The following is a 24,396-nucleotide window of genomic DNA, read 5'->3' on the forward strand; positions in this document are numbered from 1 at the left end:
CAAATCACACAGCACCAGCCCCTATGGCGCCCCCTGCAGGTGGTGGGTCCACAGAAGGACGGCCTCATGGTTCTGAACAGGCCTGTTGGTCTTACATAAAGAGCTTCTGAACCGCTCTTTGTCTGACCCGTCACCTCGGACCTGTTTGCCCTGGGAGACCCTTCCAGGGGCACGAAGCCCCCGACAACAGAGCTCCAGGATTATCCGGGGGCTCAAACCCCTCCACCACGTTAAGGTTCCAGGAGGGGCGCTATAAAGTCAGTCCTGAGCCTCTGCCATTGTGAACCAACCTCACATTTTTTTGGAGATCGGTTAAGAAGAAGAAGAAGAAGAAGAAGATCTTTATTTATATATATTTAAACCAGAACACTGAAGGCAGTGCTCCTCTGATCCTGTGAAACGCTGCAGCACCTCCTGGGTTTGTCCCTGTTTCAGAGCGTGGTGTCCTGCACTGGTCAGCTCCTCCACCTCCTCCTTCCTCGTCCTCCTGCGCAGCTCCCTCAGTGCTCCTCCTCTCACTCCTTCATCTTCATCCTCCTCCTTCACCATCGAAGAGCAGACTATCACGAGTGTTTTATTATTCACCATTAGCCAGAACAATAGTCGGGATAGACGCTTGTGTGCCTTAGCTGTGAGTCTTGCCTGGATACCTCCTTGTTTTTGTGCTGCAGATATGGGAAACAATAATGAACAACCAAAGCATGAATCACACTTAATGAATGATTAGTTCATGATGAATTAAGTGCTAATGAATCCTTTATTACAGCTGAATAAGGTGTAGTTACTTTAAAGTGTCGCCCGGTGAATGCGCCCGTTTCAACAGAAGCAAAGACACAAAGAAATGAAATTAATTTGCTCGTCTTTAATCCTCGTCTTGTTTTTAATTACGGGCTGTGGGGAAGGTGAGGAGGAGGCGGCGTTTATGAAGTGACTGTGAAATTGAAATCGCGTCGGGTTAATCTGCAGAGTCGAGGAGCGGCACATGGAGACCGGAGAATTAAAGGGAATGTGAGCCATATTTGTATCCGGTGATAGAAAATTCAGCTTTAGCCAAATCCTGTAGGCCAGTGTAACGCCTCATTTGAAAGCTAAGATCTACAAGACTCATCTAAATGGATCTTTTTTTCTCATCAGATTTTTTTTCCCATCATTTTTTGGGGGGGTTTTCAACTAATTTTTGTAACTTTTTTGTAATTTTTTTGTGGAATAGTACATTTTTTGTCACTTTTTTTAAAATCATTTTTGTGTCAATTTTTGGTCATTTTTTGTACATTTTTTTGTCAATATTTGTGACATTTTTGCCACTTTTACATAATTTTTTCGTCATTTTTTTTTATCACTTTCTGTCATTTTTTTGTCAATTTTTTGTCCTTTTTTGTCCATTTTTTTTGTCCATTTGTGTGACATTTTTGCCACTTTTACATCATTTTTTTGTCCATTTTTTGTCAGTTTTTTGTCCATTTTTTGGTCCTTTTTTTGTCAATTTTGTCAATGTTTTGTTTGTTTTTGCCTACGTTTTCTCACTTTTTTGTCACATCTTCATCATTGTTTTCGTCACAGTTCTGTCGTCATTTTCTCACCTTTTTTCCAGAAGCTTTTGGATTGGGGTAAAGCCAAACTAGAGAAAATGTGCTCAGTTCAGGTGGGAGTTAAGGGGTTAATAGTAACTTCGCGGCTTCAAAAGCAACAAAAATGTGCTGAAATTCTCCTCTCTACGGCAACACGACAGGGACAAACATTCCTTATTATGAGTCAGTACAAAGATCTTTAATAAAACTCTAGAATGGAAGTTGAAGCGAATGGCGGCCATTTTGTGTTGTCCTTTCGAACCCAGTACACTGTAAACCAATAAGAAAAAAAACGGTTTTGTTTATTTAGAATTTAGAATGAATGAGGCAAGTAAATACAGCCTCATTCAATAGTGAAACCACAGTCCTTAGGGCAGGGGTAAGCAACGTCAGGCCCGGGGGCCAAATCCGGCCCTCCAGCACAGCACCTCTGGCCCTCAAGATGATTTTGAGGAACATTATTACTAATCAGATAATATTTTTAACATTATTAGAGTTAAATGGGAGAAAAAAGGGTAGAAATACTGTCAATACACCCAATGAAGTCTTATATTCTGTACAACACTGGCATTTGAAGGAAATGCACGGGAAAAAGAATAATCGTTTTAAGGAAGAAATGACATAAATCTACATGAATAAAGAGATTAAATCTAAGGTTTCTGTAGATTTGTTCTGGTTTTAGACGAGATAAAACTTTAGTAATAGTTATTCTCTTAATTTAGACAATTTTGTGTCACTTCAAGTGAAAAACAATTATTTGTCTGATTTCAAGTGGGTTTTATTGTTGTTCCTTTGGCGCTATAGCATTTGTGTCTTGGATTTTATTAAACCGATTCAAATTCAACATAAAAGAACTTTAATTCAAGCAATTTTAAGTCATTTATCTCATTTAAGATGGTCATGTTTCCAGTGTTGTGCTTTACTTTGGGTTAGCGATCATCGGCTTCGGCCCTCGGTCTATTTACAATGAAGAAAATCGTCCCTCTGCCAAAAAAACTTGCCGACCCCTGCCTTAGGGCATATTCTCCAGTTCGGCTTTACCCAAATCTAAAAACTTTGTGAAAAATGTGGCCAAATAACGTCCCGTAAGGCCTTAGCTTTCAAATGAGGGTTTACTCTGGCCTACAGGCTTTTAGATTTGGATAAAGCTGAACTGGAGAAAATGTGCTCGGTTAAAGTGAGCCTCACCGGCCAATCACAAGATGGCCGCCAGGTTTGAGCGTCATGTCTGATCTAGAGTTTTTTCTCCAGTTTGGCATTACCCAAATCTAGAAGCAAAAAAGTGACAATAATGCAACGAAAAAGCAACAAAAATGGCAAAAACAAAGCAAAAGAGTGATCCAAAAAATCAACTAAAGCTCATCAAGAAAGCCACGAAAGAGCGACAAAAAGCGGACAAAATTGCAATGAAAAAAATACGAAAACGCGACAAAAAGGCTAGCGTCAGTTTTGTAGGCCTTAGCTTTCAAATGAGCCGTTACTCTGGCCTGTAGGCTGTCAGCTCCAGTCGAGAAATGTTTAAATTTAGGTAAAACTGAATTGGACAATCAACAACATCGTGTGATAGTTTGAGTGTTTTGGTGTAGTTCTCCAACCGTCCACTGGGGGCACTAGACTTTACTATAAAAAACCCAGTTCCGCAGTGCTCTTCCTCTAGTCCAGCCCCCGCACTTCCTGCTTTGGTTCTAACTGGGAGCGGTGCTTTACGAGAGCAGGTAAGATATTGGCGAGCTTTAATTAATTCTAAATAAGTTAGCTCTCGTGCCTCACAGCTCGAAGGTCCTGGGTTCGATTCCCACCTGGATGGGGCCTTACTGTGTGGAGTTTGCATGTTCTCCTCATATCTGCGTAGGTTAGTGGTAAAACCTCCCCCTGGTGTCTCTGGAGTCACCAATACCCACTGATGGAATCACAAAGAAGAAGCTAACAGGCTAACGGGCAAAGCTAACTGCGGGCTAGCTCCACTTAAACAGTATTTAAAGCCAATTTTGAGTGAAAAAAAATATTTCCATTGTGTAATTGGATGTACAATATCCCTCTGTCCCTTTGTCTTTGCATTGATTGAAGGTCTACATGGCGCCACCTACTGTTCATTGAGTGTGCATTATTAGGCTCTCAAATAAGCAAGGCCACACATTTACTTTAAAGGGGGGGCATTATGCAAAATCGACTTTTTCAAGCTTTACATCATGTTATTATGTCATTCCCTCATTAAAAACATGCCTGAAGTGTTGCCTTGGCACATTCACGTATTTTTGAGTAATCTGTAAAAACTCTGATGGCGGCCATTTTAGGGATAGGTTTGCCTGAGTCCTCCTAGGAACGCCCCCCACCTCCTGGAGACGCCTCCGAGCTTTCGTCACCAGCCGAGTAACCAACCACTGCTCCTCAGCAGAACCCCCTCCCCACTGATGCCACAGACAGCGTGTGGAGGGGGCGTGTCGGAAAGGCTCAGAGGTTCTTAAAGAGACAGAGGCCTATTTCAAGACATTCACTACAGCCATTTTGAGAGAGCAATTTTATACAAGGCAGTTATTCTAATTTACTGCATTTACAGACCAACAGAAGGTTTGGTCATCATTGTAGTGTGATATAGACTGGTGCTATGTGATACCCCCTCTTTAAATGAGCAAAGCATAGGGCCACAAATTTACTTTAAAGCCTTTTTTATTTTTTACTAGTGTAGTGGAGTAGAAAGTATTATATGTTTCAAATATAGTAGAGTAAAAGTAGAAAGTTCTCCACATTAATACTGCTTAAGTAAAGTGCAGCTCCTCATAAACTCCCCTTAAGGACAGTATTATTCGTGCCGGCAGCGTCACCTGTGTAACAACACTTTTCCGGCTGAACGACCGCCGTCCCCAAATCGATACGTTTTTAATGGTGTTTTTGTCCAGCGTCGTCAAAACAGATCACGGTCAAACCGGGAACTCGGCTGTGAAATATTCCCTCCGTGATCTGCTCACGTCTCCAGCGACATTTCATTTCATTTCACTATGCAGCAAGAAGAAGCATGAAGGAGAGAGTTGTCCCCCCTGTCCCCCCTGTTCTCTGCAGGTGCATGGCTCGTTGACTCCTCAGCTCCCCCCGGCCCCTCACTCCATCTGCTCCTGGGTGTGGCCCCTCCCAGCGGCTCGACACCGCGGGAAGGACCTTTTTTGGTCCGTTTTTGAGTGACCTCTTAGCCAATGGCGCTGGTTGTGCTGCTTTAAGACCGCAACGCTAGAGGCCGCCATTGCTGCAGTGCCTCCATATATGAGTGGCAAAACAAGCTAGTTTTCCAATAGAATGCATTGCACTTAAGACACGCTAAAAACAACTTTAAACCTTGGTGCCTAATTTTCCTCATCTTTCCACAGCTCGATGCTCCTCCTGTGATAACGCTGGGTTAGTTACAATCGAAGAATTGACAGGCCGTTAGCATCAGAGCTAATGGCGCGGGCGCGGCTACGGCTGAACTTTTTTAATTGTCCATTCCACGTAGAGAATTAGTCTGGTCACGGAGCACTTGGAGCAGTTTGAAGGGGCGGGGCCTAACGCGCACAGATTGTCAGTGAAATAAACCAATTAGCGATTAGCGGACGTGACGACAGCTGTAGTGCAATTCAAAAAATATGAAGTGAATATGAACTCATGCAGAGGCAAAATCCTCAACTACGTCATCCATGATTAGTTTTGGCTCATGTTAATGTTTATCGAACAACATAGCGGTGCAGCGAGTGACATAGCCTTGTCATTTCTCTGACGGTCGTGATTGGTTCGGCCTTAGCCGCCAATCAGCAACTTGTTTACAGTGTATGGCCACACCCACCTTCTTTCGGTGGGTGTGGTTTATCAGGCTAATAACATAACTGTTCAATTATACAGTTACAAATATATTGTATTTTGAACAAATACTGATTTTCAGAGCCTTTTGGTTACCAGAACCTTCCAGAATCTTTTACAGGTTTTTCCAAACTGAAAGATGTTCTTACCTGAGCTTAGACGAGTTGATGTGTACCTGTCTGGTCTTTGTGTGTGCCCTCTGTCACGCCAAACCAAAACCAGACCAAAGATGTTGCTAGCATTTGACCTCTCCCAATGTATTGTTATATCTCCAAACGGGGGTGAAGTTGGAAGCGACCACGCCCTTCCACAGGCACAAAGACCTGACAGGTACGTACGTATGTATGTATCTGAGTATGAAAAAAACGTGGCCTGATCCTTTAAGGCAGTCATTCAAGTAAAAAGGCCCAAACCAAGTACTAAGTACATGATTATAGTTTTCAGAGGGCCCACATTTCTCTGTTTAAAATCCATCCATCTATTTTCTTCCGCTTTATCCGGGGCCGGGTCTTGGGGGCAGCAGTCTCAGCAGAGATGCCCAGACTTCCCGATCCACACACACCTCCTCCAGCTGTTCTGACCCCGAGGCCACACCAGGCCAGCTCGGAGACATAGTCCCATCAGCGTGTCCTGGGTCTTCCACGGGGCCTTGTCCCACTAGGACATGTCTGGAACACCTCCCGCGGGAGACGACCAGGAGGCATCCGGAACAGATGCCCGAGCCACCTCAGCTGGCTCCTTTCGACGTGAAGGAGCAGCGACTCCTACTCCGAGCTCCTCCCGGTTAACTGAGCTTCTCACCCCCAGCCACCCTGCGAAGGAAACTCTGTTCTGCCGCTTGTATCCGCGATCTCGTCCTTTTGGTCTTTACCCAGATCTCATGACCATAGGTGAGGGGGGAACGTAGATCGATCGGTAAATTGAGAGCTTTGCCTGTTTAAAATCATTTTTTAAATTGATATCATGGAAAATTCTTCTCTTCGGAGGCTCGGTATAAGTCACTTTGCATGTCATGAGTCTATATCAAATTACTTTCACATTTAAGTTGAATTACTTTTTCATAATATTCTAGTTTCCCGAGTCTCCCCTGGACTGTGCTAAACAGACACGGGGAGAACATGTAAACTCCACAGGCACATCTTCTATTTACTCCACATTTCATGAGGCCGAGATGAGCAGTGGCGTTGGCTGACAGCACGTTCCTTCCCGTCCCTTTGTCTCCGCCTTATCACCGCGCAGACACCGGTTTGATCCATGAACTCCTTTTAATTAAATTTGTCACTAATTAAATGTCTCCTCCGACGCGTCACGTGACCAAAAAGGCGGGGAAATGTCAGCGCCAGGAATAGCCAACGAGGCCGGGTTTCAGTCAGTCATTTCGCTGTGGCTGTGTGTCAGGTGCCCTCCCATCCTCCTTTTTTACTTTAACTGACACTTTGAGGATCCTTACTTTACTTGAGCAGTGCTAATGCTCAGAACGTGCTCTGCATTTGAAACATAAACATAATACTCCAAAGTATAAAGTCGAGTTTAGATCATTTGAAAAGCCAAATAATCCAAAATTGAAGGAAAAAAATCCCCTCTGTACAGCAACACGATGGGGACAAACCTTGGTCCCTGTAGTAAGTCAGTTGTATTACGTCTGCACAGCGCCACCTGCTGTTCCAGAGTTATTAGGCTTTTATAAATGAACCAGAGACATGGACAAATTAAGAAGTAAAGTAAGAAAAGAAAAAAAAAGTAAGAAGTTCTCCACAAAAACACGACTCAGCTAAAGCGCAGACCCTCAAAAACTCTTAAAAGGACCTATATCATGCAAAATGACTTTTTGGAGCTTTTAATATGCCATTTCCTTATCAAAAAACAAACAAACAGTGGTTTTGACTTCATACACGCAGTTCTCAGTAATCCTCCTGAGTCCTGCTCTGAATCCGCCCTCTGCTGGTGAACGAGTGAGTTGCTCAGTTGTGTCGTCACAGCGGAACAGAAGTGCTCGACGTCTGTAACGTAATGTCTTAACTCTATGCTTACAGCCTGATTTTAATTTGTAAAACTGCTTTTTCATTATTTATGTTGTAAGAAATAAATAAAGGGACTGCCTCTCAGCGCTGCCGCTGCGGAGAAAACAAACGCAACCCCTGGGCGTCATGTTTGCACTGGAAGCTGTGAAGAAGGAGCTCTTTCTAACCTACTCTGGACACGCCTGTTCTTTTGTCTTACCTAACGATCATGACATGGAGAAAAGCGCTACAGGACTTTATTAAACCTTCCTAAAGAAGAGGTCACTCGCCAAAAGTTGGAATTTCTCTCCAGGATTCGGCGACTTTCACCAACATAATGTTTTTCTGTGACTGTCTCTGATGGTTGTTTGTGAACTTTCACCAGAATAAAAGTGGATTCACTTTTATAACCAACGCAAGTCCCATAATGTAAACAGAGATGGAGCAGAGCGGTGGTGAGTCAATCAGAACACGTGTTAGCTTGTGTGTTAGCGCGTGTGTTAGTGTGTTAAAGGGGGGACTATATTGTAAGGCGTAATGATACCAGGAGTAGTTTGGCATCCGCACAGTAAAGTGAAAATTACTGCTCGGATTTCGAACTACTCCTGGTATTATTACTCCTTACATTATAGTTCCCCCTTTTATCCGCTTAGAAAATCCACATTGTTTAATTTTGTGTAATTATACTTTGTAGTGGAACACTTCACGTAACCATATTTAAATAGGGAAAACGTGGAAGAGCTTGGTAGCTTCTATCTTGACCTGTTTTGGAGCTATAGTGGAGAGAGGGAGAGGCTAAATGCTAACGCCGTCTGCGCTGTGTTTACGTGACTGAAGGCACGGGTGAAGATCAGACAGGTCCTAAAGAACTCGTCAAAGCTAAGGTAAGAACATATCTCAGTATGTAAAAACGGTGGCCTATTCCTTTAAGAAGCTGTGTTGCAGATGTCAACCCCTTATAACTGCATCATGAAGTAACTTCACTTTTCGCTGTGTATTTATACTACTGCAAAAGCTGTGTGAGCGAAGAGAGGGGGCGGAGTTAACTGAATCAAAGCGTTGTGTTGTTCTGGGTTTGAAAAATAGCTCCAGAAAATACTTTTATTTATCACAAAAAATAGTACTTTGTAGTGGTAGAGGTACAATCTATCATATAAATGCCTATACTACAGTACTTTAGTAAAGTAGCTTGAGGAGAATTGGCACCTTGTGTGTGTCTTGGGTTGAAGGGGGAAACTGGGGACCGTCTTACTTCAAAACGAGAGCACTGGCTTATAAACCTTTACGTATTTATTTCAGATTTCCCCGGCGTCCCATGCTGCCAGTCCGTGCTCTCCCCTGAGTATCGCTGCTGCTCCACGGCTGTGTTAGATGTATGTTGCAGTGGCTATAACTCTTCCTCTCCCTCCTCTCCCTCCTCTCCCTCCCTCCGTCTCCCCAGTGCCTCACTTTTCCCTGACAGTCCTCTCTGCTTCAGAGTCACAGGAGCAAAGACCGACTGCGTAACCACTGGTGCTTCATCTCCACTCAGCAATCTTTATGATACTGATACAGTCCGTTGTCATTGGAAGTTTTTTTTTTTTACTTTTTGCTTGAGCCACAATCCAGAGGTGGTCAAAGTAAATGTCCTGGTGGGAATCGAACCTGGGACCTTCTAGCTGTGAAGCGGAGGTGCCGTTGTAGTTGGGATTTTCCCAGCTTTCTTTAGTTTATACATTTTTTTGTGATGTTTATAGTTTCACTTCCTTATTGGACACTGACAGGAAGTGACATAGATAGAGGCAAATCTTTTTAAAGGGGTATTCTGCTTTTTTCGATCACATAGCACCAGTCTATATCACACTACAATGATGTCCAAACCTTCTGTTGGTCTGTAAATGCAGTAAATTAGAATAACTGCCTTGTATAAAATGTCTCTCTCAAAATGGCTGTAGTGAATGTCTTGAAATAGGCCTCTGTCTCTTTAAGAACCTCTGAGCCTTTCCGACACGCCCCCTCCACACGCTGTCTGTGGCATCAGTGGGGAGGGGGTTCTGCTGAGGAGCAGTGGTTGGTTACTCGGCTGGTGACGAAAGCTCGGAGGCGTCTCCAGGAGGTGGGGGCGTTCCTAGGAGGACTCAGGCAAACCTATCCCTAAAATGGCCGCCATCAGAGTGTGACGGAGTGGAAGGCTTTAGCTTAGCACAGTACCACATTAAACAAAAAAAGGACCACAGGTTCGTTCATTGAAGAGGCAAGTCGTTCCAATAATTTTATCCAATTTATTTTCTAGATTAATAAATTAAGTTAAGTTTCAGTCGTCAGTTGTTTCAGTTCCAGTTCAGTTGGTGTCTTTAACCAAAAAAAACAAAAGGGATGGCAAACATCCGCTTATCCCGTTTCCTCGTCGTTTCACAGTTCACAGAGACACTCTTCGGCATCACGTCCGGGTCCACAAAGCAGCAGTGGTGGTTGTTGTTATGCAGGCGCCTTGAATGTTTCCTATAGATTTATAGTGTTAGCCTCTAAACCTACGCTGGTCTACGTTACACATGTGCAGCGCACATACCGCTTTTGGATCCATCATTCACGCGGGGACGTCATGCTTCGCGTACTGGCCCGTGGGGAACCACACCTCCCACCTACAGCACCGCCATCTCGCACTGCACCTGAAGCGCACCCCAGACCCATAGCTGCACCAAACACAGGGCTCGGTTTAGGACTAACAATCCTGAGGGAAGTCACGCTAAAGTATTGTTTTGGTTTTTACCTGCTCACGAGAGCCCGAAGCTACACCACCTCCACACCAAGCAGACTGACGGAAGAACAAGAGGTCAGAGGTCGAACGCAGGTAGGCTGTGCCCTTTTATATGGCGCCCCCAGCTGACGGGCGGAGCAATATAGACAGCTCGCACTGTTACAAGAGTTTTTACAGATTACTCAAAAATACGTGAATGTGCCAAGGCAACACTTCAGGCATGTTTTTAATGAGGGAATGACATAATAACATGATGTAAAGCTTGAAAAAGTTGATTTTGCATAATACCCCCCCTTTAAACTGTTGCCGTGCGACCAATGGGAAATGAGTCTGACTAACCCTGTCTGTCATTAGCTTAAAAATGAAAAACATCTTTCCTGCACAACATTTCATCATCATTGATTTTCTGCTTCATCGAGAAAAAATAATTATTCCTGACAACAGATGCCATCCATCTCAATACAGGAAGTCTTATTAACAAACGCATTAAAACCTGCCATATGCACTTTCACACAGGAACTTTAACTTGGAAACTACCTCATATTCCTGTTTAATTATTGCCTCAGTTCAATGTTTCGTGATAGATCTTAGGGTCCATGAGAAATTGTAACTTCAAGCACCATCTTCTCACATCGGTGCGACAATGTCTCCACAGAAGCTCCTACAGACCAGATTTCAAACTTTCTTGGACTGAACAATAGAAGTTTTTCCAGACTAAACATTTCACACTAACTCTGGTTCACTCCTGATTTAATCTCCTCACAGTGAAACCTCTAAACTGAGAGGTGATGGATCGACGATGATGCCAAGTGTGTGCGTAAAGCCGCCGTATTACGCGCGCGGGGAGGGGGGGATGCTGCCTCGAGCGCACAGACCAACGCGCATCCACATCTCACCCCCCAGAGCACGAGGACGGAGCCTCTCGTGCGCCGCGACTTGGACTTTACACATTTCGCCTTTACGCGTGTGGATTATGCCGTTTTTTGGAGCGCGCGGTGCGTAACGGAGGGAAAACCGCGCGGAATTCCCGACTTTGAACGTCTTCGAAAAGCACTCATGGATGGACGCAGCGGGGGATGTACAGAGACGACCCCCGGAGCATGAAAAGTAGCGGGATCTGAGCGGTGCTTTCGCGGCGCATGATGGACGTTGCGGAGATCGCTGTTTGCGCATTCATGGTCGCCATCATCGCGGTGAGTTTGCTCTCCAACCTCCTGGTTTTCGTGTGCTTTCTGTACAACCCGGAGATCAGGAAGCAGGCGCCGGGGCTCTTCACCCTCAACCTCACCTTCTGCAACGTGATGCTGACCGTGTCCAACATGCCCCTGACTCTGGTGGGGGTCGTGAGCCGCGCGCAGCCGGGCGGGGACGCGCTGTGCCAAGCCGCGGGGTTCCTGGACACCTTCTTATCCACGAACTCGATGTTGAGCATGGCGGCGCTGAGCATCGACCGCTGGGTGGCCGTGGTGTTCCCCCTGCGCTACCACTCCAAAATGCGCCACCGGGACGCGCTGCTGGTGCTCGGCTACACGTGGGCGCACTCCGTGTCCTTCTCCGCGGCCGCCACCTGCCTCTCGCTCGTCGGGTACCACCGGCTGTACGCCTCGTGCACGCTGGCGAGCCCGAGGGCGCACGGCGGGGGCAGCGGGAGCGGGACCAGCTGGGCGCAGTTCGCCGCGTTCACGGTGCTGTTCCACGCGTGCACCTTCCTGCTCTCGTGCGTCGTGCTGTGCGTCACGTACCTCAAGGTGCTGAAAGTGGCGCGGTTCCACTGCAAGAGGATCGACGTCATCACCATGCAGACGCTCGTGCTGCTCGTGGACATACACCCGAGGTAAGAGAGGCGGTCAGGGCTTAAACTGATGCCAAACTTTAGTAAGAATCAGGTGAAACAGGCGAAACAAAGGCGCAGGTGCAAAGTCTATGTCCAAAGTGTGTCCCCGGGGCCAAACGCGGCCCTCACACGCATTTGTGTTGGCCCTCGAGCTTCTAGCAAGAGATGGAGCATTAGCCAGTTCCCTGCCATCCACAGCCTGTGAGTTGTGTTTTACTCACACAGAGCTTACACATATTTTCAGAAAGTCTTAGCTTTCAAATTAGCGTAATTGTGCACTTCCACAAATACATATTTTAACCTCTTACCACCCGCCTTAACATCAACGAGTGCATTTTCCCCAGTTCGGCTTTTTATTATTATTTTTTTGATCGGTATCATCAGCAAAAAGAACGGGAAAGGTGGTCGTAGAAACAGAAGCAAAATCATTTATATAAATAATAAATAATAATGGTCCCAAAATTGAACCTTGTGGTACACCATACTCCACGGAATTCCTTTTAGATTCATGTTTTTTTATACTGGGCTTTACCCAAATCTAAAAGCTTCTCGAGATCAACAATGTAACGCCTCATTTGAAAGCTAAGACCCACAAAAGTGATGGAAACTTTTCGTCACGTCGCCACATTTTTGTCATATTTTTGTTTTTGTTTTTTAATTATTTTTCTATCATTTTTTGTTTTGTTTTTTTGTCCGTGTTTTTCTCCTGTTTTCATCCTCTTTTTCTCGCTATTTTTATGCTTTTCTTTTTAGCTTTTAGATTTGGGTAAAGCTCAGTTGAGGCGGGACTGGAGGCCCTTCTGTGCTCTTCCAGAATGGACATATGGCCAGTCCGCCCCTGGACCTAGCCTGTAGCAGCGATTGAGTCTGGTGACCGGCAGCGTCAGACAGGCAAACAGGAAGTGGAGTCAACCAATCAGGTGTCTGCCATTGATGAAGTGTTATTAGTGGTTTAGCATTAGGCTAATATTTGAGCAGGATCATGAATCACGAAACTCACTTACTGTCGATGTATTTTAGATCATTTACCGTCGTTTGGTATTGAGGGACTTCCGGGTCCCGTGACTGACGCTACTCATGAACAACACGTGACGCAAATAAGTGAATCTGATTGCACGGGATTGTTTTGATTTTTCTGATGCCGTCACCGGGGGCGGGGTTTCCAGACTGATCTCCCTCTGTTTAAAAAATATAGAGGGAAATCACACTGGCACTGACCGGCCTATAGGCTGTAAACCAAAACGCAAAGAAAACGCAACAAAAAGCGCGACAAAACCATAACATAAACTCCACGACAAAACAGTTTACATCAGTTTTGAAGGTCTTAGCTTTCAAATGAGGCATTACACAGGCCTATAGAATGCAGCAGGTTGTGAGATCAGTTCACACTCTTTTCACTTCGGCTGCGACCCACATGATCTAGGCCTGGCACGAGTTATGCAAATGAAAAAAATATTTATATTATGTATATTATGTTTGTACTTTTTATACATTGGTCACGACTGCCTTTCATTCTTTCTTTTTTGCCTCACCTTCCTTTTTTTCTTTCCGCTTATTTCATCCTGTAGTACAACTGTGAGAGTTCATTATTAATAGTCACCGGGTTCCGACTCTCCTGATTACCCAGCATGCCTTTGGTTTACGTGTTTAAAACCTCTGTTTCACTGCAGCATCTGCCCGTGCACTGCGACTTCCCTGTCACTGAAACACAATGACATAATAGTTCTGTTTTAGGGTTCTTGATGACAAATATTTCAGTGTCGTATCGATCAGGTTTCAGCATCGTAAACCAAGCATCGGTAACTGGGGGGAAATGTAACGGTAAATTCAGTTTTTAAGACTCCAGCTGTGTTTGCGTACTTTGCAGTCCTTAAAGGGATATTTCAGGATTTTTGACATAGGGCCTAATTTCCTAGTTATCCAGAGTGTTGCAGATTTCTGGAGATATTTTTTTTGGTAATTATTGCAGTTCTTATGTTTGAAGAGTTTCGTGGCGCTAGGCTAATGCTAGGCTAGTGCATGTCTATGGTATCAGCTAGCCTGCATTAAAAACAGTCTGACCCGCTCCACAGTGCACCTGAGGCAAATCACTTATAACACCAGACTAACCATATAAATGTCTGTGTCCATAGAATCATTTTAACCATTTTGCATTTTAAAACACTTATATTTGAGCACCATCTTCTTTGTGGTTGTTTAAGCTATGCAGAGGCGGAGTGATCTGCTAGAAAATAGCCCCTCAAAATGTGATCATTCAGACACAGACATTTATATGGTTAGTCTGGTGTTATAAGTGATTTGCCTCAGGTGCTCTGTGGAGCGGGTCAGACTGTTTTTAATGCAGGCTAGCTGATACCATAGAAATGCACTAGCCTTGCATTAGCCTAGCGCCACGAAACTCTTCAAACATAAGAACTGCATGAATTACAAAAAAATATCTCCAGAAATCAGCAACACTCTGGATATCTAGGAAATGAGGCCCCATGTCAAAAATCCTGAAATATCCCTTTAAAGGCACTAAACATGATGCTGTTCTAGTAGTGGAGCACATTTTGTTTAGTATTTTGTAAACTCAGACATCTGTGGGAAACGTGTAGTGTCTCTCCATTGGCTTCCTGTTGCCTTCAGAGTGAACTTTAACAGGGCGCTTCACGGACAGGCTCACTGACCAAATCCAGCCCTGAGTCTGATCTCCTCAGGTCAAAACCTCCTCCAACCTGTTACAAATCTGAGGAGACAGGTCCTTTAACGAATTCTCATCTCTGGAATGAACTTCCTCTGTCCATGTGCTCCCTTGATTCTGTGGAGACTTTTGAAAAGCAGCTTTTTCCATCATGAGATATGTTCTTACCTGAGCTTAGACGAGTTGATGTGGACCTGTCTGGTCTTTACACGTGCGCTCAGACAAGCTTGTTTTTGTGTGACTAGACTTGAATCATGTAACTGCTCAGTAACTGTATTTAAATAAGGGAAACATGGAAGAGCTTGGTCGCTTCTAACTTCACCCCCGTTTGGCCCCATAGAGGAGGAGGAGAGGCTAAATGCTAACAACATGTTTGTGTTTTTGTGTGGCTGAGCGCACATGTAAAGACCAGACAGTTACGCATCAACTCGTCTAAGCTCAGGTAAGAACATATCTCAGTATGGAAAAACGGTGGCCTGTTCCTTTAAAGCAGCACTAAGTAACTCTTTGCCCCTGGAGGCCATAAGTGCAACTGCAGGTGTTGTAGCAAGTTGCGATTTTTTGACATATTAATTGTCCGTGAGAGTAAATACTACGCTGACAGAAAAGACAAAGGGACAGAGGGATATCGTTCATCCAATTACACAATGGAGATCATTATTTTTTCACTCAAACTTGGCTGTAAATACTGTTTAAGTGGTGCTAGCCCGCAGCTAGCTTTGCCCGTTAGCCTGTTAGCTTCTTCTACGTGATTCTATTAGTGTGTATTGTAGGGCTGCAACTAACGATTATTTTGATAATCGATTAATCTACCGATTATTTTTACGATTAATCGATTAATGGCTTGGCTGTGAAAGGTGCATGGAAATTGTATTTCTAAAGTGGCGCCGCTTGTGGACATGTTGATGGAGTAAACTTAAAGTAAACGTTTGTAGGAGGTGCTAATTCTGCTTTCTGATTGGACGAGACAAAGACAGATATTTATGAAATTTATAATGTACAAAACACTGCAGACCCTGACTTTAAAAACAAAGTACATAATTGTTATGTCTTTTTTGCTCTATTTTAGTCTGTGTTAATCGATTAATCGATAGTTGTTTCAGCCCTAATGTATTGGTGGCTCCGGTCCGGTGGCAGTCAAGTTGCAATTGTGGTTTTCTGGCCAGAGACACCAGGGGGAGATGAAAGACCCCCCCCCCCATCATTCCATTAACACTTGTATTACCCCCACAGGGACAACGGAAAGGATTTATTAAGGTAAACAAGTTACGTAGTTCTGCTTTAAGACTCATCTGTTTAAAGAGGCTTTCCAATGCCAACAGAGCTGCCTCTATGAATGCATATTTTTGCAGGTTTTATTATTTGTATTTTGTTGTTGTCCACTGTAAAGCACTTTGTAAATAAAGAAATAAAGAACTACTGACTTACTAAAGGTGACCCTCATCCCTGTGAAGAGTGAGTTATTAAAGTTAGGGAAGGGGTTTGGACACAACTCCGGCTTCCTCTTTCATTGTTTGTTTTAGAATGATCAGGTATAGGGCCTTTAAATATAGAAAGAAATGTTTTTCTTGGAAAGTCTCGCAACCCTCTGAGTCTGGTTCCAGTTTCGGGCCCTGACCCGCCTGTTGAGACCCGGGTAACGCGCGATCTGGGACCCAGAAACCTGGCCGTGAGCGCTTCTAGTATACGCTGGTATTTCTATTTGAACGCAGGAAGGAAATGAGACAAAACATGAAAATGCCAAGAATGAAATGGACAATAAAAGATGGATTGGTGGCTTTTGACCAGAGGGAGACACAGCCGTTGGAAGCAATAAAGATCTAAATGATGAGCAGAGTATTCCTGTGATATGGGATTATTTACAAGAAAAACTGTTTCCTCGATCATTTATATTAGAAATAAAGCCCATGATCGGGAAACTCTCGGACCAGCAGAGTCAGAGGCAGAGTCAGGATCCGTGTCATTGTTGAGATGTTTCTAACGCTGAGCTGTTGCAGTGTCCGCGAGCGCTGTCTGGAGGAGCAGAGGAGGAGGAGGCAGAGAGCCACCCACAAAATCAGCACCTTCATCGGGACGTTCATGATCTGCTTCACCCCTTACGTCGTCACCAGGTGAACATGACTTTAAGTTCTTTACACAGACAGAGACACTTCTGGAAACTGCAGGGGCTCAATGCAAAGGGAAACCCGCACTAAAGGAATGAGCTGGTCCAACATTTTTCATGCTAATCACATCCAGCCATGGGGAGGGCGGGGTCAAAAGTTCAATGATACCCACATGGGAATAAAGTTTGACTACAGAGGCTACAATGAGCACTTCCTCTTCTTTACATTCACATCGCGTGCAGACATGTGCATCTTATTAAGCTCTTTGTCCCACTGTGAGTTAAACACTGTCCATGTCCTGAATATATCAATGATCCCAGTATTAAAGAGCGCGGATAAACTCAAAGCCGCACATATCGCCACCCACCACACAAACTTCCAACAGGGTTTTCATGGGGCATTAAAAAGCCTGAAAAGCCATTGGATAAAATTAGCCAAACTAGACACCTTAAATTGCATTAAAAAGCATTAACACATTGAGGCTGTGCTGTTTTGGGGATTTATCTGTAGAGTGCCAACAATCCAGACCATTTTTCATGATATTTGTAGCACCACAGTGTATTCTGTGTTATAGTTATGGCTCGTTTTAAAGGTGAGACTCTAAACTCTCCGTAGTTGAAAACAGTTTAATTCTACGTGCCTCGGTTCCTGAGAAATCTAAGCTAAACAGAGGCTAGTTTTGATCAAAATCACAGATTTTTTTCTAGATTCTGAGATAATGTGTGTTTGATGAATCTCTCTCCTTTCTGATTAACTCCTCTCTCCCCAGACACTAACGTTATGTGAAGAAGCAAATGCCTAAATATCTCAAATTCAAGTAAATTTTCAAGGACAACATTGTTGACATGTTTTGAAACACGCGTGTTCTCGATCTCTTTTTATGGCGTGTGCGTTTAAACATCCTGGTTCTGGATTGAAGACTTTAACAGGATGTTTCTCAGTCATCCTTGGACCGATTTTAACCATTTAAAAACTCAGACTAACACCACGCCCCCTCAGACTAACACCACGCCCCCTCAGACTAACACCACACCCCCTCAGACTAAAAAGAAAAAGAAAAAAGAAAAGAAATGCACCAATATAAATAAAATGTCCAGATTGTGATTTTTCACTTGTTTTTAACATCATTTATTTCACTTCTGTTCATCACAGAGCTGCCGAAACCACACATCAGGTGTATTAGAGAGTCTAGTTTTGTAATAATAATAACCAGGGTGGTGGGTTATGGACCCATGTTGATAAACTTTTAGCTTTTTGGGCGTCCATTTTCACAATGTAGCATTTCTTGATGGGTTATAAGTTGAATTACCTGATTGTATGTGCGAAATTGTGAAATAAACTAACTACTTTTTTTTTTTACCTATACGGCACTCAATGTGTTAAGTAAGATTTATACTTCAAATCTACATTTGTTGGAGAATTACTGAGAATTCACTGGATTAATTGAAAACACCACGATGATGGTCTTTAACTTGCAGTTTGAGCTGAATTTGACCACATTTTTTGCTCAAAAGTTGCTCGTTTTGTCCAATTCTCTTTCCTCTGTTTGATGAAACGCTGACAAATGAAACGAAATGTTCTGCGTTTGTGGCATTTGGCCATTAAAAGCATTACACTGACAGTTTGAAAGAGCCTTGTATCATTTCAATACTGCTTTGTTCCACTTCTGAGCCGTACATCATGTTTTAAGTGGACGCTTCTCTGGGACACTTTTATTAACAAAGTCTAATGGAGACACTGCAGATGTGGCACTTTTTGTTTAGTTGTTCAGACAAATTTCCCACTGGGGCGAATAAAGTTTATCTAATCTAATCTAATCTTATCGGGAACTGCACGGGCCCATCCGGAGTCACTGTCCAGGCCATGAAACCTTTGAGAAATGATTGTGCACACACAGGTTGTTATTGTGCCAAGGCGGAGACTGAGTGTGATACCTATACCCAGTCTCCTGTAGCCCTAGTCCTGGTCTAGTTCTCGGTCCTCGTCCCTGTGTGTGGATCTCTCCGGTCTGGACTCCAGTCTCCCCGTCTGTCCCGGAGCAGAGCGGCTGACAGGGTGATAACTAACACCGCTCTCCCGGAGCTGCTGCCTGTGCACATTATTTAAGACCCGCGGATCCATCAGACTCACACAGAGACGAGGAATCAGACCAGACGCTTCACCCACACGGCCGAGTGAGGAGAGTGAGGAGAGTGAGCAGAGTGAGCAGAGGCGGGGGGACTTCGCTGCATTTACTCAAAATCCCGCCTCTATCGATTCAAGTGAAGATGGCGGAGTTTAGCCGACACATTTCCCCAATATGAGTAAAAGTTGCTGCAGAAAACACTGGGCGATGTCGACACTAATGAATATCTCAATATTTTTTGGAGACTTTCTCGATAATGATGATGCGATATTTTGGAATATGCAGAAATGTGCCGTAAAGGTCTACATTTATAGTGCTTTACCGTGCCATAAAGATAATGGACCTTTATCCACATTGTTCCCCCAGATTATTATTTTATAACTTTTCCCCTATATTTTTCCTCCAATTGAGTCTCATATGTTTTTTCCCCCATTTTTTTTTTTTACAAATTTTCTTTTTTTTATGTTCTCCCTAATTTTGTCCAAATTGATTCCTTTTTTTTCCATTTGTTTTTTTTTTTACAGCTTTTCCTTCTTTCCCTCAATTTTGTCCCATGTTTCATACTTTTTTTCCCCACATGTTTCTGATTTTTTTCCTCAATCCTTTTTCCAATTTCCCCCCAATTTTTCCCATTTTTTGTTTTGCAACTTTTTCATTTTCTCCCTAATTTTGTCCCATTTGATTCCATTTTTTAATCTATTTTTTTTGCTACTTTTTACAACTTTTCCCCAATTTCTTTCCCCCAATTTTGTCCCATGTTTCAATTTTTCCCCCCTTTGTCTTCCCCCATTTGTTTTCAGTTTTTCACTAAAAATGTGTCCATTATTTTACAACTTTTTCCACTTTTCCCCCAATGAGTTTTTTTTCTCCTATTTTTTCCCATTTTTTCCCCACATGTCTCTGATTTTTTTCTCCTCAATCCTTTTTCTAATTTCCCCCTAATTTTTCCCATTTTTCATTCTACAACTTTTTCATTTTTTCCCTAATTTTGTCCCATTTGATTCAATTTTTCCCCATTTTTTAATCAATTTTTTTTCTACTTTTTGGAAACTTTTCCCCTATTTCTTTCCCCCAATTTTGTCTCATGTTTAATTTTTTTCCCCCCATTTGTTTTCAGTTTTTCACAAAAAAAATGGGTTAACTTTTTCCACTTTTCTCCAATTTTTTCTTTTTCTTTTTTTTTTACAACTTTTCCCAATTTCTTCACATTTTTTTTTCCAATTTCCCCCAAATTTTTCCCATTTTTTTTGTTTTTACAACTTTTTTTTTCTCCCTAACTTTCTCCCTTTTGATTCCATCTTTTCCCAATTTTTATTTATTTATTTATTTTTACTACTTTTTCAACCTTTCCCCTATTTCTTTCCCCCAATTTCCCCCTTTTTTTCTATATTATCTTGCAGACCAGTGGATCCCAACAAATACATAAAAATAAGTGCTAATACGTTTTATTTCACATAAACTGAAAGTGTTTACTGCACCTGGAGCCCGGTCTCTTTGCTCACTTTTCGCCGCTCTTCCGTGGCGTTCTTGTTGATTTATGTGTTGCTTTCTGATCACTCTTTGGTCGTGTTTTTGTTCCTTTTCTAAAGTGCAGCACTTCCGCGTTGAATACCGATGGAGCCGGACTCGAGGACAGTTTAAAACACAAGGTCAGAGCTCGGGGTAATCAGACAGAGTGGACTCAAAGAGGATTGTGGACAGTTTCGGACCAGATTTTGGCACCAGATGAAACACGGTGACGCGGTCGGATCAGGGATTAGGAGTCACTGCCCTGTGTCCACAAACCCAGTCACACATTAATGGGATTATAATTATGCATTATTACAGGATCACATGAGAGTGAGATCGCTTCAAAATCAGGAAGTGAAACTACGGGATCTTTCCTTTCAGCTGTTTTAGATTTATATTGTATTCACCAACCCATGTTCTAAGTGTAAGACAGTGAGAAGGATGTGTTTGAGATTATTATCGTCAGACCCACTCTTTCTCCGTCCTCAGCGACTCCATTTTGCTGGACCAGAATTGTTGCATTCCCACATGGTATCGCTGGATGGGCCACCTTTGAAACAGCGAGCTAACTTTGTCCCGCAGAAGTAGACTCAACACCCTCCCCCGCCTCATCCCAAACACACGCCTCACCCTCACCTGCCCCTGTTAAGCCACATTTTGTAATAACTGTTCATAATGTAATAAAATTGTAACTTTACTGTGTAATAAAACCGCATTTACACAGTTTACTAATCATTGTTAACATGTATAAGCCCCCCTCAACTGTCTCCATTTCCCTCAATGGGCGAGGAACGCACCTCTCTATGGTCCTCATCATGGGGAGCTGACGTTGCTGTAATACCGCCCCCTGGTGGCCAGGGGCGACTCCAAGAGACACTTGGGAACATTGATTCTAATGGGACTTCAAACGTCCCAAGAACGGCTTAAGAGTTTTTCTTTTTCTAAATGTCGCTATGACCCATGTGACCCATGTGACCCATGTGACCACGCTGGGGCAGGTGAAATACTTTTAACCACACTGGTTTTTGTTCAAAAGCCCGAAAATTGGAAGCATTTCCAGTGCAGACTTTTTTGCCCTTTTAAGGAACAGGCTGCGTAGGAAGAGACAGAGCGGCCATTAAGGTTCACACTGGACTTGAGAACCTTTTTCAATGAATGGGGCTGAATGGGACCCGCTCATCTTTACTATATTATATCAATGGTTTCGCTAAATATTTATTTATTTTTTTCCTAAAGGATTTCCCATTTTCCAAACATTCCTTGATATTGGAGATAAACCTGATGTTGTAAATGTGCAGATCTTCCACACATTATTGTTCTGTTTTCTGATTCCAGATGGCAGATATTTTAGTATAGATATTGGGAAAAAGTATCGTTCAGGTATCGTTATGGAAAACCAAGTATCGTTAAAGTACTGGTATTGAAAAAAGCAGTACCCAGCCCTAGTATTCAGTGTTAATTTCGTCGACTAAAATATTTAGTCTTATTTTAGTCAAAGGGATATTTTTGACGACAAAAATTGGATTAAAACTAAATTAAACATTTCTCACGACACTAAAACTATGACTAAAATGTCCAGATATTTTAGTCGACTAAAATAGGACTAAATAAAAATGAAAGGGAGAGACTGAAATAATTCCAAACTTCTACTGACCGTCTGAAAAAGCCTCATTTAAATTCACCGCCAAATAAACAGGTTTGTGCTTTATTCATGTGAAGAAGCTCCATGAAGTCGAGGACCACAATTAAATATGATTATAATGAATATTATAAATATAAGTCAACTAAATTAGTCTTAATATTAGTCGACTAAATTGACATGCAATTTTAGTCGACTAAAACTACACTAAAATTGAAAAGTTTTTTTTTTTAACTACATTTTAGTCAAAAGACAAAGACTAAAACTAAAATAAAATATGTTGTCAAAATTAACACTGCTAGTATTGGGCACTTAGGTCCACAGATGAGTGTTTTAAAATGGTGCATTCACTCCCCCTCCGTAATCCTGCCGCTCCTCCTCCCCCAGGTTGGTGGAGCTGTTCCCGGCCGTGCCCATCCACCCGCTCTGGGGCCTGGTCTCCAAGCTCCTGGCCTACAGCAAGGCGGCCTGCGACCCCTTCGTGTACTCGCTCCTGCGGCACCAGTACAGGCAGACGTGCGGCGACATCGTCAACCGGCTGCTGAAGAGGAGGTCCCTGAACGCCTCACGGAGGAGCTACGGGGAGACCGGCCCTCCCACGCAGGACTGACCAGGGACCGACCGGGGACTGACCAGTGAGCGGATCCTTATTTATTTACCTGTAATTTAAAGTAAGGGCTTCTGTTAGGTCGGGAGCTCCGGCTGAAGTGCACTGTGTCACGAGCTGAGGAGTCTCTGTTTTGCTGCGTCGGCTTCAAAATGCTCTGACTGTTGGAAACCAGAGAGAAGGAGACGAAGGGTCATCCGGCTCTTTCCCTCTCAGCGATAATATGTGCTGCGAACCGTGGGAAATAAGCTCTTCTTTCACCGGAACAAAACACTCAAAACTCAGCTCTTGGTTTTGAATAGCAGCCATATACCTAATGTAGATCCAAAACATCGACATGATTTCACTCTTTCTACTCATAAACGTACAAATCAATTTACAAATCAAACTGCCTATGAGGTAAATATCGAGCATAATTAAACAAATACTCATGAAGTTTATGAAAACCCTCATTGTTTTCAGCCCCTGTTCATCTTTCTCAGCAGCCTGGGCCACACGTCTGATCATTGACCTTGTGCAGGGCCGGACCTAGGCATCGGCGACCCAAGGGCGCCATCTGCTGGAGGGGGCGCCGAACTGCGCTTTACTGGCCGTACCACCTTAGCTCTGCCCGATCCCGTCAGACCTCGGAAGCTCAGCAAGGACGGGCCTGGCAGGACTTGGATGGGAGACCTTTTGGGAAACACAAGGAAGCCTGGGGCGAATGTAGTGAGTGAGTGAGTGAGTGGTCGGAGGGGCCGGTGGTGCGGACTGGTTGCCTCGCTTTCGTCAGTCTACCCCAGGGCAGCTGTGGCTACAATATTAGCTTGCCACCATCAAGTATGGAGTGAGCGAATAGTGCAATGTAAAGCGTCTTTGAGTGTCCAGAAAAGCTCTGTATAAAACCAATGCATTATTATTATTATTCATTTTTGAACCCCACACTCCCGCCATTTACATCGGCAATTTTCGGACCTGACTTTGGAACAGAAGGTGATGGAGACTCGCCGTCTTTTGTGTTGAAAACTAGGGATTCCAGTCTTTCCAACGAGCCCACCCCGGTCCTTCTACGCCTCCAGGAGCCGCGTGACATCGCGATGAAAATTCGTCCAATAGATCGCTGTGCGCGCTTCAAGATGCACATGTTATTTTTTTATTTTTTTATCATAATATAACAACAATCCATATCCAAAAAGTGTCCAAAAACATTGAGGAAACCCCCCTCAAAAAAACAACAACTACTATAGCATGCTTTTTGGGTCAAGAAACACGCAGAAATAACACGCAGAGTGACTCTCAGCGGTGAGAGACTGAATCATTATTTTACACCTGAAGCCACAGTAAAGGGCGTCTACAGCCCAGCCCTCGCTGTGCAGATGATGAGGTCAGATCTGGACAGCCCTGGGTCACAGATCCAGATGAGAACGTCCGCCTGACACCTCCGCTCTCCATCGTCTCCACGCTCACAACTTTATGTTTGGATTTGAGCTGTTGTTGCATTTTTCTGACATTGTTCTTTCAATAGGAATAGCCTTGTTTTTGAACCCTGTGTCTTAATGAAGATTGTTATTGATAATACCGTAAATGCTCTAATATAGGCCGGGGCCTTTATTTACTCAAGAGCATCTAGGACCAGGCCTTTATTGGAACCAGGCCACAGTTAGAGACAGGCTTTTATTTCTATTTGAGCAAAACGGACGACCAGGAAAACGAAGAAAAATGAGATTTGTGTCCATTTGAACCTAAAATATTAGGTTCATTTATTAACTAACATTTCAAACCCTC

The 24,396-nt window shown here is 43.4% G+C and overlaps 1 protein-coding gene across 1 annotated transcript; it reads left to right on the top strand.

Moving 5' to 3' along the window:
• Positions 1–11,115: 11,115 nt before the first annotated feature.
• Positions 11,116–22,635, top strand: LOC306978613 (G-protein coupled receptor 26-like; the record flags this gene model as incomplete). Its single annotated transcript, XM_079577259.1, has 3 exons — positions 11,116–11,964; positions 16,645–16,758; positions 22,413–22,635. Exons 1-3 carry the CDS (start codon positions 11,270–11,272, stop codon positions 22,633–22,635), a joined length of 1,032 nt encoding a protein of 343 aa, XP_079433385.1. The 5' UTR covers positions 11,116–11,269.
• Between the last annotated feature and the right edge of the window lie 1,761 nt (positions 22,636–24,396).

The sequence above is a fragment of the Gobius niger genome (assembly GCF_951799975.1).
Source record: "Gobius niger genome assembly, chromosome: 19".
Taxonomy (NCBI): Eukaryota; Metazoa; Chordata; class Actinopteri; order Gobiiformes; family Gobiidae; genus Gobius; species Gobius niger.